At 39.0% G+C, this 15537-nt stretch overlaps 2 protein-coding genes across 3 annotated transcripts; both read left to right on the top strand.

Annotated features, from left to right (window-relative positions):
- The first annotated feature begins 145 nt into the window (after positions 1–145).
- Positions 146–8503, top strand: LOC139117279 (kelch-like protein 20). 2 transcript variants are annotated; one of them, XM_070680234.1, is made up of 2 exons: positions 146–256; positions 4807–8503. In XM_070680234.1, exon 2 carries the CDS (start codon positions 4819–4821, stop codon positions 6658–6660), a length of 1842 nt encoding a protein of 613 aa, XP_070536335.1. In that variant the 5' UTR covers positions 146–256; positions 4807–4818; the 3' UTR covers positions 6661–8503. The 2 variants fall into 2 exon arrangements, with proteins under 2 accessions (XP_070536335.1, XP_070536336.1); XM_070680235.1 differs by lacking the exon at positions 146–256 and adding an exon at positions 3234–3424.
- Positions 8504–9960: 1457 nt separating this feature from the next.
- Positions 9961–15316, top strand: LOC139117278 (uncharacterized). The gene is made up of 4 exons (XM_070680232.1): positions 9961–10178; positions 12151–12260; positions 13846–14009; positions 14451–15316. Exons 1-4 carry the CDS (start codon positions 10111–10113, stop codon positions 14769–14771), a joined length of 663 nt encoding a protein of 220 aa, XP_070536333.1. The 5' UTR covers positions 9961–10110; the 3' UTR covers positions 14772–15316.
- The last annotated feature ends 221 nt before the right edge of the window (positions 15317–15537 follow it).

Here is a 15537-nt window from a genome sequence, read left to right as displayed (position 1 = left end):
CTAGAAACTCAAAGTTAATATCCTGTAAAAAGATGAAAATATCAGTTATATGTATATTTTTGTAACAAATAAAAAAGAATACAAGTAAGGTTAAATAATTTATTGTGCATTATGCGGGCATGACCTTTCAACTGTACACAAAAAATACACACAGTTCCTGTCGACGTCATGAACCGTGAACATTACGATTCTGTGTGTCGGCCGGTGGTGATTGTTGTTTCGTCCACTGTTTCCGTCCTTTCTCTGTACAGAGAAGGTAAGATCATTCAATTTCTTGTAGTCTTTGTCTACCTCAAAGAATTTTCGACATTTTCATCACCCAGGAAAGAAGAGCTGTATATGTTTGTAAGCAGTCGACAATGCAATGTGTTCAAGCACTCAGTATATTATGACGTGTACGCACGGTCCATGTTGGGAGACAGTGGTGTACACAACTTCACAAGGCATCTGCCGGGCTCAACCGAACATAAATATGGTTAATATAGAACCTTTTTGATTCTGGCAGGATCAGCCACGAAAGGAGTCGTGTTAGAACTTGAACTTGTACTATTGTCATCTGATGAAGTACCCCACTACCAGTGCGTATTATTTCTAGTGTAACTGTGGCCTACATCGCGGCATTGCGATCACATCGCAATATGCTGCGATGTTCACATCTTCATATGACCGCAACCAGATCATTTTAATCTTCATATTTGCGGATGGGATGGTCAAGGAGTTCCTCAATAAGTGGTTCTGGCTACATAGAACGACCTCCGCAAATTCGCGAGGAGATTCCGAAAAATGGGTCAATGTTTTATCGGAAACGAAACCCGTACAGAAACCCGTACATAATTTAATAAGATAAATATTGCACAATTTGTACTATCAGTGTTAACTTAGTAATACTAATTGTTATTGAGATGACGACAGAGCAGTATGCAAATTCTAATGGTACTGTTATGCAGCAGTCAATGTCAACCCCCACCCTCCCTACCCTAGTGGGGGATTTGGAAATTAGTCTTATAAAATTTGTCAAATGCCCCACCCCCTGGGGCAAGACAATCTGGAAGATCCCCACCTAACACAAGTAAATCCCCCACCCCAATGGATGGGGCAGTCTTAAATTCTGCGCTTGTCCGTGAAAGTGACTAGGGGGATCAATATGAGGCAATTGTCCCACCCTCGACTCGGGCATACTTTCATGGCAAACATGGTCTTATCCCCCACATTTGTCCCTAATCACCCGAGATGGGGTCACTCAGTGATTACATTGACTGCTGCATTAGTCTCACTTCCAACAACAGGAAATATGACATCATTTTGATTTCTAGGAATAAATTTGAAGGTAAACAGGATATCTGCAGGGAATCATAATCCACATTTTGTGCACAGTATCCACCATCATGATATAAATTATAAATATTCCGCTGGAAAACATTCCCTGAACTATATCTGCACAGTGCACCGTGTGTGGACACTGTGCATGTGCTTTTCTCAGTCACTGTGAATGATTCAAAGGGCTTTCCCATATTTTGGTCGGGATACATGGTAAAGCTTGTGTTTCCTGAAACCAACGAGATAGGAAGAGACTAACTCCATGCTGACACAATTTCCATGCTGAGAGATCCCTGTCTCCTGTGCAGTACTTGTTGAAAATAAGGCTGCAGACATTTCACACCAAATCCATTTTCATCATGAACCATCTTGTCCAAAAAGTACCAAAAAGTAACATATCCCAATATTACATGGTTCCAAGCCCTCTTTCCTAAGTGCCATTTTGTCCCATACATAGCACTTTGTCCCAAAGCCACAAATCATTTCAATGTGTAGCCCGTTCAACAGAAAAGAACACATTGTTCACTGTGAACATGATATGTAGTGTTAGTGTTAGGGTTTGGGATCCAGTTTTTTTACGACAATATTTTTCCATTTCCAGTGATGAACCTCAAGGCCTTTTAATCGACCTACCCTGAAACTGATTATGACTGAAATACATCGGGTACATTTCCCCACCCTGCTGTATCGTAGACAGTCTTCCCCCCTCTACTGTTTATTGTTGAATCAAGAGTTACTTGTAACAAGGGAACCAGTACACTGTGCTTGAAAGCTAATATCACTGGGCACTGTGACATTGTACCATACAGTCTACCTGCATATATGTTATGTACATTGTTATGTTAAGGAGTTGAATTTATATCCATAGCATTGTCAACATGACACAATATAGGATTTAAAAGGTTGTCTTCAGATGTTGCATTCATGGTAATCTTTTCTCTCGTGTGATGAAATCAGTCTCAAGCTTTCATACTGTCACCAGACGGTTAAAGCGAGATCTACTGTCGCATTAAAGTGAGATCTACTGTCGCTGACATTAAATACTGGTAGATATATAGCAAAATTTCTTGTTACCTTTAAACGTAAAACACAAATCGTTAACACAGGACCTCTATAAAATTTAGGTCATCTTTGTCAAGAAAGAGTCAAACAGGAAAGCTGTTGTAATATTATCCATATAAAAATTAACATTTGAAAGGACGTAGAAGGCTTTAAAAGGCAGGAGGGTCAGCGTATGGAGTGCTACATGTATTTCAGTTCTTGGAGGCTTGCTGACCCTTGTTTGACATTGGTGGGGATCTTCTATTTGAGGCAAATGTTAGCGAGTTCCCTCAGCAATAAATGAAGAAACTCCATTTAGTTTTTGTGCCTATTGTGTTCACCCTGGACAATTTGGGCCCAGATCTGAGTTAGTTTATATTTTAAGTCGCCTCAAAATGATCAATAACAGACCAGAACACCAGAGTCAAGTAGTGTGGTCAGGGTGTGAAGAAGGTTCAGAGCCAGGTTACATTTTGAGCTAGCAGATATTAAATCGTGTGTGTTTGATACATTTTGCCAGCCTTGGTCCTAGTGTAGGCAAGGCCATACTGTGACCATACTCTTCAAATCATGGTAGAGGAGAGGTCATAAGAGCTGTTAGCCCCGAGTCAGGTATTTACTTCCAATGATCAAGTGTGGATAGAGACCAACATCTCTTTTTCCCCCCAAAAGCGCATATCTAATCTCTGGCCAGATTCCAGTTAGATATTATGTGTGTGAACTGTATAGACAGCCGAGGCTGAGCGGTGAACAATGAACTCACTTATATTTGAAGATTTCAGTCTTTAATAATCTTACATAAGATGGAAAATCCACAACTTCCTCATATCCTCCTTGGAGACAAGGACATATTAATCTTAAGACAAGGTGTGTGTCATCAACAGCATTCTTTCCTGATCACTCATCGTTCAAGTCACGTACGAGCAAAATATTGAATATGCAAGAGGGTTATAAAATTATCATGACTTTGTAATTGTGAGAGGTTGTTGAGAGATACGTAGAGGATTGAAAAGATAACAAGTTGAGAATTTAGCAGGGAGGACCTCCAGCAGGCTGTACGTGAGAGGTAGGCTTCTTTTCTAGCATTTAAAGGCGGTGAACAAACAGCACAGTGGATAGAAGCTAAGTAGCGGTACATTTTTGCAAACCAGTGCTTCATATCAACCCAACTTCACAAAAACTACATAAGCTGTTGCCGTTAAAAGAGTACAGTGCCAGTAGTTCGTGATTTACTCAGAAGAGATCCACTTGACTTACAACGTTTTTAGAATTGTAATTAACGAGTGATAAAGTATCTGCTTGGAAAATAACTCTGAGCTTGTTTTGATGTGCAGGTAGCTGCCCAGTAATCCCTCAGGTACGATTATGTCCGTAAAAGTTTCATAAATGTATTGATTTTTGTTGGCTGCCCAAGTTTCCAAATACGACTTTTATTTGACTGTTTTGTGTCAGAGAAACGAAATCCCACCTCAGGTCATAATTGATCAACATGTGTTGTAAATTTTTTTTCTCAAGTCTGTAAGTACATGTATTAATATTAGCATTCAACCTGTGAATCTCAGGAGTTTGAAGCCAGGTTACATCTGTCTTTGAAAAAAAAAGGGAAGTAGAATATTTGAACAGGAAATCAAACAATCAATTGTATATATAGTCTGTTAAAGTGGTACATTTTCATTGTTTTATGGCATGATAAAGTGATATATTGTATTCTGCAAATGCTCTCAGAACTTCATCTAGTAATTGGCATATTATGCCGGCGCCAGCTCTAGACAGCAGCCAGCACAGAAAGAAACAAGACTCTTTTCATAGTTTGGGTTTGATTTATGAGCCAGGTAACATTTTGGATGAAGGTAGCCTCGCCAGTGGAGATGAATATTACAATGGTCACAGATAAGAAATGTTTGGGAAAGGGCCTTGCTTTTGTGGAAGATAGTAAATAAATGAATAAGGTTGCACTGAGTGCTTCATTATTCATCATAAATATATATTGACCTTTAACCCTATCCCATTTCCCAGTTCAAAGGTCCAGACTCCCCATTGAAAACAATGGGGACGGGCCAAACCATGATGGTAAAAGGGGGTTAAAGTCATTACATCCGTTTGCCACCTTAGAGGTCTAACTTTATTACAGAGAAAAATGATTGGTTACAACAAAGTTTTTGGCTAAAAAGGTGCAATTCTTTCATAACCAAATTTTGGTGTAACTTGTTCATTTAGTTCATAAATGATGGCAAAATTATTTTTGTCGGTTGTACCATAATTGTGATGTCAAAGGCAAATGTGACTCAAAGCTGTGATATAAGGCTGTGAACCATTTAAACAATCTACAAGTACTGCTGTAAGAATAATATGATTTCAGTATTGCCATATTGTACTTCAATATGCTTTAAATTATTACTATTATATGCATTAGTCTGACAACATCCTCAAATTCTCATTCACTTTCAGATTAGCATAGTGATGAATCCACCAACAGAAGATGACTCTCCCAGTGTCAGCCCAAGAATCAACAATGGAGAATTTCAGAATCCAGTGCACTCAGTTATGTTGCTGGAGGGACTTCAAGAGCTCTATCAAAGGCGACTGTTCACGGATGTCACGTTGGTGATAGCCGATCACAAGTTCGAATGCCACCGAAATGTACTGTCGGCATGTAGCCCGTATTTCAAAGCCATGTTCACGACGGACTTGATGGAAAGTAGAAATGATGAGATCGTTATCTGCAATGTGAACCCTCAAGCCGTGGAGTCCGTAGTTAACTACATTTACACTTCCAAATTAAACATCACGGAGGAAAACGTCCAAGCTGTTTTGTCAGCAGCTCACCTCTTTCAGATGCAAGCAGTGATTGACGCTTGTTGCAAAGTGATGGAGAATCACCTGCATGCGTCCAACTGCATCGGCGTGTACCACTTCGCCGATATGTATTCATGCATAGCTTTAAAGAACACCGCCAACAGATTCTTGAATGAGAACTTCATGCAAGTTTGCGAACAGGAGGAGTTTTTACAGCTATCCAGCGATGAACTGCTGGAGGTCATCTCCAGGGAGCAACTCAGTGTAACATCGGAGGAAGACATATTTGAAGCAGCCATGAACTGGATTAATTATGACCCTGACGGTCGACGAACTCATCTTCACCCGGTTTTATCCAGCATTCGATTAGGCCTCATCGACATGAAGTATGTTCAAAATGTCATTGGTAACAATGCGTTGATAGCTAGTGACGATAAGTGCCACAACATCATGAAGGATGTCAAGGAGTTCTATCAAATGTCAGAAAACGCCCGCAGGGATTCCAGACTAAACGCAATTCCCCGAGCGGGAATGTGGACAGACGAAATGATAGTCTGCATTGGTTTGGACATCAATGAGTCAGGACACACCCACGTACAGTATCATGACCCACGGACAAACCGTTGGCATCAAATACAGTCCCTGCCTTACCCGCTTGGCCTCCCAGCATGCACAAGTACATGCGACAACACCATTTACGTTGCGGGAGGGGTGCTGTATCCCTGGGAGGACTGCACGGACCTTTGTTATAGTTACGATCACCGACAAAACAGGTGGATACAGAGAAGCGCCATGCAAAACCCCAGATCGTACTTCTCTCTGGTCTCGGTTGACGGACTCGTTTATGCAATTGGGGGACTGAATACACTGCAGGAAGACCGATATAGCGTGGTGTCCATCGTTGAGTGTTTCTCTCCGCGTAAAAACGAGTGGCGAACCGTGTCAAGTATCCCCGAGCCAGTGTTCGGCCATGCCACTGTAGTTCACAAAGGACTGATCTACGTCATCGGAGGGGTTAGGACGGGAACCCTGATTTCAAAGAAAGTGCAATGCTACGACCCCGCCAAGAACACATGGAAGGAGCTACCACCGATGAAAAATGCCAGGGCATTGTGCAGCGCCACTGTGAGAGGTGATACCATCTTTGTGGTGGGTGGGTTAGACAGGGTGTCGAGGTGGAACACGATTTTATCACCAGCCATGTGCCTGTCCAGCTACGAGATTTACAACATCAGGGACAATGAGTGGAGCGAGCATCAGCACGTCAGCGGAGCTGGGCTCTTCTTTCCCCTCGTGGTCACCGCGAACGACCGGACTTTTGCCTTTCAGAACGGCCTCGGTGCGGACAGCAACGACGTGATGCTACTTTGGGATGAAGACAGCAAGGCATGGATTTACCACGACAGCATCCTCCCAACTGAGGACTGTCGCTATGGCGTGACCGTGTCCAGATTCTTGAAACGGAAAAAGGCGTCCCCGCTGAAATTGAGTCCGAACAATCACTAAACAATGTGTAATGTGATGAGTGTTGAAATGAACATTGTCATTTCCCGTTGGTAATTCAGGAACACTTTCAAATTCCTTCTGTGGTGTTTTGAATCATGGTGTCTATCCTATGGATGTGTATATGCTGAAAATTTCCTGCATCGTGTAGTTCATTGCATGATGTTGATTTGTATGTAAAGCATCATCGAGATTTGCATTTCTTACACAGATACCTGTGACCAACTTACAAATTTAGGATCAGTGCAATGAAAGCAATGTCCTAAAGTGCGTAATTCTGAATGTAGCCATAGCTCGTAATTTGCAAAGGCAGTGCAATGCAGTACAGATTGAAAATTTTGCAGTGGTTGTGATAAGTCATACTGATCTAAACGTCCATGTGAAGGATAACATTCCAAAAATCATTGCAGCAATACCTTATTTTATTTATGAAAATATAACTTGTGAAATTTTAGTGGAAATATTTGCGTGTAGATATTTATAAAAAAGCACAAAGACTATGCCCCTGTTACAAATACAGTGATTTTATTTTGGTGATTTATGCCTACAGTTAGGAATCTCTGACTGTAACACTCAATACTTAAGCCTGGATGTTGATTGGATGACAGAGGGACAACCCCTCACCTTTCACCTTTCACCTACTGACCCCAACACAGCTTATCTGATCAGCTCCAGAGCTATGAAAAGCAGGGTGTATTTCAAAAGAATGTTTTGAATCTTGGTCTGCAGTGATTTTAATTTTGACAAAAGTACAAATTAATATTACCATACAGATTGATATTATTTATTTTATTACCCATGACAGAAATACTTATCTTATAATTTTGCACAGTCTTGGATCAGAAACACATTTTTCTGCTGTGTGCATAGTTCATGAGTGAACTTGGTTGTCCCACAACCTGATCAGGTGCTCCTGTTTGTGTTTTTATCAATGAATTTAAAGTTTTATGTACGCATGATCAATTTGTGACTTTGTCTAGATATGGCTAGAGAAGTACAGTCCAGAACAATCAGTAATTCTGTACCGCAGTAAATTTATTCGTTGTTTCAGTGTGTGTGCTTTGTGACTGCCATGCTTATTCTAGTAGAAATGAAATGGAGTATTTCATCTGCGCCAGTAGAAATTCTGTTTACTGTATTTTTCGTAAATGAACGTGTATTCAACAAACGCTAAATTTACTCATGCCCTCCAGGGTCATGTAGAAAATAAGCAATGAATTGAAGTGAAATCATGTTTGAAATGTCAAAACGTATCCATGGTGCGGATACCAAATTCTCTTTCATTACATGTACGGTTTTGATTTTCAGTGACTGTAATTTGATATCAAGGAGAAAATATCAGATCAATTTTTCAGTGAAATCTGAGAAATTGATTCATATTCAGTGTAGACAACTTATTAGAATATTCTCGCATTTTATAAGATTGTCATGATCAGTGTATGAAGTAGACATTATTGTTATTATTTTATGACGTGTATCACTTTACGTGAGTTGATCCTTTCTTCATTTACTAAGGAATGGAATGACAGGGTACAGAAAGAGATTATTTTATCGTGAGTCTACAGCTTTAGGACAGCACAGTAGTACATCATGAATTATTATACAAAACTGCCCTCAACAACAACAACAGCAAGAATACATGTTCCACAAGTCAGTATTATCAGACCATTGAGTACATTGTGTGTGCAGAGACTTTTCGTTAGGAATCAAGAGTTGCCAGTATCTATGCTGAAGTTTTAAGGGATAAATGCATGCCAGTATATATTTAATGTCTTTTTGCAAAGTTTTAAGAGAAAGGGAAACGTCGTTCAAAGCATATAAATAAACATAAAACAAAGAAGTACAAGTCAATGTTTGAATAATTTTCTCACTTCACATATCCTTCATATATACCACGGAGCAAATAATTGTGAGTAAAATGAAATAGGAGTAAGTGGATCTGCAAAGAAATCCTTGGATAATTATTTTGTAAACACTGCTCCAGGTGATCTTGAACACAAATACAAGTGTGTGTGTGTGTGTGTGTGTGTGTGTGTGTGTATAGAGAGAGAGAGAGCAGAGTGTTTACAAAATAATTATCCAAGCGTTTCTTTGTAGGCCACCTACTCCTTACTATTTCAGTTTTACTCACAATTATGGCTAAGTGGAGCATTTGGACTACTTGCAATAGAAACTGGTGAGTGAAGTATCAATGTAAAGATTTTCCCACTGGTACATGCAGTGTGCATAAACGCATTGTGTTGAACAGATCTAGATTAAACATGCAATGAGACACTGAGTGTCATTTGGGTTTTCTGACCACAAGAAATGTTGTTATTGATCAGAACACAGATTCTTTTTCTAGAATGTGTATACAGGTTCGGTTCTTATCACAGACGTAAAAATTCATGGATTCCTAGTTTACACTGGCTGAGACCAATGTCAATGACTGCTGCAAACCACCGGCCTGAACCTTACTCTGTTTCTAATTCACCAGGCTTGAATCTGACTCAATAGGCAAAAGGGAAAAAGTATTATGATATACCCATTTATTTTTTGTAATATGAGCCCCCCTCTCTCTCTCTCTTTCCCTTCTTTCTTTCATTACCAGTGAATAATAGTAAGATTGAAAGCCCTTCATGTACACAGGAAGCTTAATTGCTATCTGAGAATTCACCGCTTCACTGACGGAGCCCACAAACTCACAGACATTCAACCTTTGCTCATGCTGCCGCACCTACATTAGTATTGAAGACTCTCGGAACAAACACCGAGTAGAAGATGTGATGCACAGTGGCTTGTAGTTATGTAAACAGTGCACTGAGTGTCTCAGGGACTGTAGCTGTCCGCCATGTACCCATTGAACCACGTCACGACTGTGATATGATGTGAAGAAGTGAACTGCAAACAGCTTGTGAGACAGTCTGCTTGGAACGTTATGCACTACTTTCCAATTGTATGTTTTTTTGAAAAAGCAAACATTTATTTATGAAATAGAAACCATGAAAAATATCATTATAGTGGTAGTAAAATAAGATATGTGTTTTTGTTTCAACAATTCATGAAATGAAACTGTTGTAGCTGATTTATCAACACAGCTGTAAGTCAAGCAAAAGAAAAATGTACAAAGGAACGGTCAAAAAAATGCAGTGTGAATGAAAGAAAGAAAATGTAATTTTAAAGAAGCTCAATTTTGAGATGTTCTTGTTGCAAGTTAGATACACTGTGCACAGTGTCTCAGTACATGTGTACAGTGCTCATACAGTCAAGCTGATCTCCTGCTGTCTAGCGCCCTCCCTTGGTGGGCACTGAAACGACACCTGGCAGACCTTTGAACTTTGTCTGAAAGCAAGTGCTGGGCCGTAGGACAGTGTCGATGTAGCTGGCCGAGTATGTTCAACAGGAGCCGGTTTGGAAGTTGACATTGTGTGGGGAAATCTTTGAAGTTGTTGGCATCCCGCTAGGAATACAGCAATGTCACAGTTTGCGAGAGACTTCGTCAAATTTACAAGTTTTACTGAAGGCCGAGACAAAATCTACAGGTTAGCAATGTAAACCACACACTGTCCACAGGCGGTAGGCTCACTCATTGTATGGCTTAGCTGCAGTACAGTAGCTCGAGGTTTTGCCTGGGTATTTGGGTCGGACGGCAAAACTGGTTTTGCCGTCCGACCCAAATACCCAGGCAAAACCTCGAGCTACTGTACTGCAGCTATGTATGGCAATGGACCTGCTGTTGCTTGTTTGTTGCAATCACAGGAGCCGCGGCACTGTGATGTCATCAGCTGTGTACCGGTGAATACCACAATTGACAGATCCTCGTATGTTGCTGACCTCATTGTGAACAGAGCGGCCTCGATGCACATCAGTGTAGAGATTGCATCATAAATGATAAAGAACGGAAACATTTGCTCTTTGATGTTTTGACCACGACATTGGCAAAGTTAGATCCCGCACCCTCTGTCTAGTGTATCACAGATGTGTATTACCACAAAACCTCTCCTATTGTACACAAATTTAGTACAATTTAACGTAGCAGACTGACCAGATCCAAGGTTTCATTTTGTTTGGACATGTGGGCCCAACAGAATATGTTCCGAAAAGCCATCGATGATACACTATCAGTCCTTCATCCTTCACAAGTCACATCTGTGATCAAAAAACAAGGATGGATGGAGAATATTTTTCATAGGGCTGATCAGCTTTACCTCAAAACAAATTGATTCACAAGACACAATTTTCTAACAAGAACATATTATGACTAATATCATATATGGTAAAATACTCAATGTCAACAAGTACTAATTTGAGAATCGGTGATCATTTTGCTTATAGGTGAACTTCAGAAAAACACTCATATTTATTACATGTAGACTGTGGACAGTCCGTTGTGCCGTTTCTTTTAATTATTGATGTAGTCTCTCGCACATACAGGGGTGGGGAATGCTGCAAGCATAACCGTGAGCTACTAGACATACAGTGTCTTACGGTACTCTCAGCTCACACCTTCATCACTACACTTGTGATTCCCCCACCATTGTATGTGTGAGACACTTCACCAATAAGAGAGAGAAAAGGCACAAGGAACTGTCGACAGTCTAATAATACATTTAGCCACGTATACCAATAATCAGTGGAGAGCGGCTTCACTTTCTATGCTTGTACTAGAAAACTAATACACATCACTAATACTTATCTAGTATGTATTCCTACAATACAAGTATACTAACATATCTAATGCAATATTTACTAGTAAAAGGATGCATTTTACATTTTCACGTCTTTACAAACACTTTGCTTTTGGTCTTACGCCATCAGGAATATTAGATACAAGTTCAATGAGTTTTCTACTTCAAAGGCAATATTCTTTGCCCATCAGAAATAATTAAACCTAGTAGTGATTTGATATGAAAATCTACTCAATTCTCTTTGAAAATTTAAGCATTCCTTTTTAAAGCAAAACAATTATCAAGCAAAATAAATCACTGATGTAAGCTTTTATTGAAATGATGTACAGAATAGGCAAAGTCCATCATGTATGTTTTTGATCTTTGGTGCCATAAATCACACTTCAGTTATCCCTTTGGTGTACTGCCAGATTACACCGTAAAGTTTGATGACCATAGAATATCTGAACTTTGACCTTTGAACTACAGTGACAGCTTCTGCAAACTGATTGAGTGTCAAACTTTTCTGTGAAACAGTCTTTATCAGAGCACAACAATTGAACACGATGTGGTTTGGCATTGTGAAAATAACAAAAAAACACAAGAAGAATACATGTCTGAGAACAAAGCACAAATGGTAATTGATAAAATACTACAAAGACATGGGGTGTACAAGCAGAAAACTCAGCCCCTTTTAATTCTACAAGGATCTTTACTTAATGAAAACCGGAAATTTGCAGAACACAGTGTATAAAGTAAGGGCCAAATTATATCTTCCATGCATAAATTTGTCTGTGAACTTGATATGATTTCAGAATAGTAATACTGTGCATTTTCACTTTTCCAGAACCGTTCAGTACCTATCAAGATGGATTTTGTGGTATTCAGAGAAGAGAGGAGCCACGCCTTCCATCAAAGTGAAGAACATAGAATCTGCCATCAGTCTATCTAGGAAATGTAAGCAAAGCAAACTTAAAACTGTTAAGTTATGTTCCCTGTAAGCTGATATGATACACCACTCTTGACTCTAAAATATTTCCTTCAACCGGAAAAAGTTTTACATTTTTCGTTATATTATTACGTGGCTGACTCTGACATATTCAAGAAAATCGTAAAAGTGACCAAGAGAAATGTTAAAAGCAGGAGCTATAATTGTATTTATTGTGAGTACCCGGTAGCTAGAATTGACAGCTACATTTATGCACAGTGGACCACATAAAAATTTTATATACTTTAACCTTCTGGAAATCAGTTTGCAAATAAATATTTTACAGTATCTGGTATTGTTCCTGTTGTGTGATATTATGTGACGTAAACTAGATTTAGAACTGTTTAACTGTTCATGAGACCACAAATATGATGTGAAATATTCAACTGACACACAAAAGTCTCCCGGTGAAGAAAACGTTGGCATGTTACTGTAACTTTTATAGTTTCTTATACGTTCGTGTTCTTTTCATAAAAAAGGTTCTTGGTTTTAACTTTTAGCCCAGAAACCATGTCAAAATGCACAGTGTTCAAGTTCAATCAGTCTACACAACATGTATGTAAGGAATGCCCATGTTATTGTTGACAAACTGAACTCTGGTCAGAAGTACAATTCATTTGTCAGTTTTGTCAACCGTAACATTGCCCATTGCATACATGTTGTCATTTTAGCAAGTCTTCATCTTTCACCATGTTTTGGGAGAAGGAAAAAACATGTATTTGTTGTGAAGGACAAAATTAATGAAAATATTGTCAATAGTTGTGGACGGTGTCCCATTAATATCTGCAAACAAAACTCTTAAGTGGCTGTTAGTTTTGATGATTTTTTTACCATAAGTATTTTTAAGCTCAATCACAGTTTCTTGTTCTACTCCCCAAAGCATGTTAAGATACACAGTGTTCAGCTTGTCAACTCAGCCTGTACATGTTTAAAATGCATTGTTATTGTAGACAAGTGAATTCTGGTCAAGATTAGAATTCAAATGTAAACAATAAAAATGCATTTACACATATAGACACAGAGCTGTCACACTAAATAGTGAATATTTCAACACGCTTTGGGCAGTAGAACAAGAACTTGCAATTGACATGAGAAACAAAAACTGTAAAAAATCATCAATCTATACAGCTGCTGGCCCTTTAAGGTAGTATGCACCTCAAAAGTGAAAGACTTGAAATTTTGCTCAAACTTTCCTCAATGAAACTTTCGACCATTCTCTTACCAAATCAAAAATAAAAATCAGAGGTCACTCTACAAAATTTGGTACTAGAGAGACAGATTAGCTGAGATTTCCCGATATTTGAAATTCAAAATGGCTGCCATCCTTGTGTTTAACTCTATGAAGAAATATAAAATTTCTGATTTTCAAAAAAAAAAGATGATGAAAAGTTTTCTTACATCAAGAGCTTTAAAATGAACCCCCACAAGTGGTAGATCAGAAAAGAATTGGAAAAGTTTTAGAGTCCGAATATCTGTCCCCGAGGCATGTTCTACCTTAAACAATGATAACATGCCTGAATACATGAATATCAAATTCTTCTTGTTTTCTATCAGTGTTCAGAATGGCCAGAACGTTGGATTTTCTTCAGAAGGCAGCGGACGCCATGTACATGACAGATGACGTCCTGAAGACGTTTGAAATAGCAGGAATGCTGGGAAAGGCAATATGGCTGGTGACTGATCATGTGATCTGGTTTGCAAAGGTCAAGGTCATAGAAGTGAGTAGCATAACCTTAAAAATGTTGATGCATGTCATAAACCAAATTCTGAAGATGAAGAATAATGAAAAGTCACCTCTTGAAGGGAGAGTTGTGGTATAAAATTTCACAAGGGTCATTTTTCCATGAGAACACAGTCATTCTTCTTTTGTGTGGGAATGCATTCTTCCAGACTTGCCATACTCAAATAACTTCTCCTACATAAAACATGAGGTCTTGCACATTTAAATTGTAGATCAAGCTTCTCTTACAAATTCTAAGTTCTCCCAATGGGTGACAATATATGTAGGTTTTGGCCCAATACAGCTTTTCACCCACTTGGCAGATGGGGAAGTGATCATCCTGGCAGAAAAAAGTTAATGTCTTGTTCGTTTCGTTCATTCATTCATTCAATTATCCATTCATTTATTCATTCAAGGTCTTATTTAACCTTCATTACAGGTTGACTTGAAATTTTGGTCAAAAATTTCGGCATGGACTTGGTTCTTGGGAATCTTTTCTCTTCTCATGAGAGACCTGCGGAAACTTCAAATGATCTCGGAGCGGGCCAAGACAGTCAAAGACAGACAAGACAAAGAGGCCAGAAAGGCTCTTCGCAAAGAGTATCATGCGGCCAGACTAGAGCTGATCAAAAATTTCTGCGATTTCTGGATTCCCCTGGGAATTTTGGAGTATTCCAGCAAAGGCTGGGGCGCCACTGGCGGAGTGGTGTCATCGCTGATTGGCTGGAAGCAGCAGTGGCAGAAGACAGTGAGAAAGTGATGAATCCATGCTTGCACACGGTTGTGAAAAACTATATGATATAATTCATTTGATCAACAGAACTACGATCAAATGTGACATTAGAATGTTATTGCAATGATCTGAAAAATTGCACTGAAGTGACATTTTTTTAATTTGATGCCGGTATTTTGATAAATGAATTACACAGACTCAGAAATGTTGTGAGTTGATAAGCAGAAGTTACAACATCATTCCATTCTTTATGTATTTTTCATAATGAAAGGTGCATATATTCATGTCCAGACAGTGGCTGTTTATTTCTGTGAAAAGATGCAAATGAAATAAGCCCTGATACCAGGAGTATCACTAAGGATATACTGTACCTTCAAAATATATTTGTCACATGCCATATTTTCATCAATGAAATATGAAATTAAAAAGTGCAATCACATTTTTCTGAACATGAGTCATTCTCTATGTTTGAATATACCTTTGAACTTGGCAGCAACTTTGTATCAAATGTAGCATTGAAGATTTTTAGAATTTAATGTGATGAACTCTACAATAAAATTTTGAAAGTCAAATTCACTGATTGTCACAGTATTTTCAAGTATTGTATTCTGCCACAATTTCATTGGATCGCAGTCCAATAAAAAAAATTGACTAGTCCCCTCACAAGTCAGATTGCTGTTCTGGTGGACAATCACCATGCGTCACAAGCACATGAAAACCCACCCTGACATGGCATCAATTATGAGTGGTGTTTTTGCTTCAGAGCCATACAGTTTGCATTTGACTTGCATGA

The sequence above is a fragment of the Ptychodera flava genome, chromosome 18 (assembly GCF_041260155.1).
Source record: "Ptychodera flava strain L36383 chromosome 18, AS_Pfla_20210202, whole genome shotgun sequence".
Taxonomy (NCBI): domain Eukaryota; kingdom Metazoa; phylum Hemichordata; class Enteropneusta; family Ptychoderidae; genus Ptychodera; species Ptychodera flava.
The sequence above is the reverse complement of the archived record's forward strand: the minus strand, read 5'-3'. Positions and strand labels throughout refer to the sequence as shown.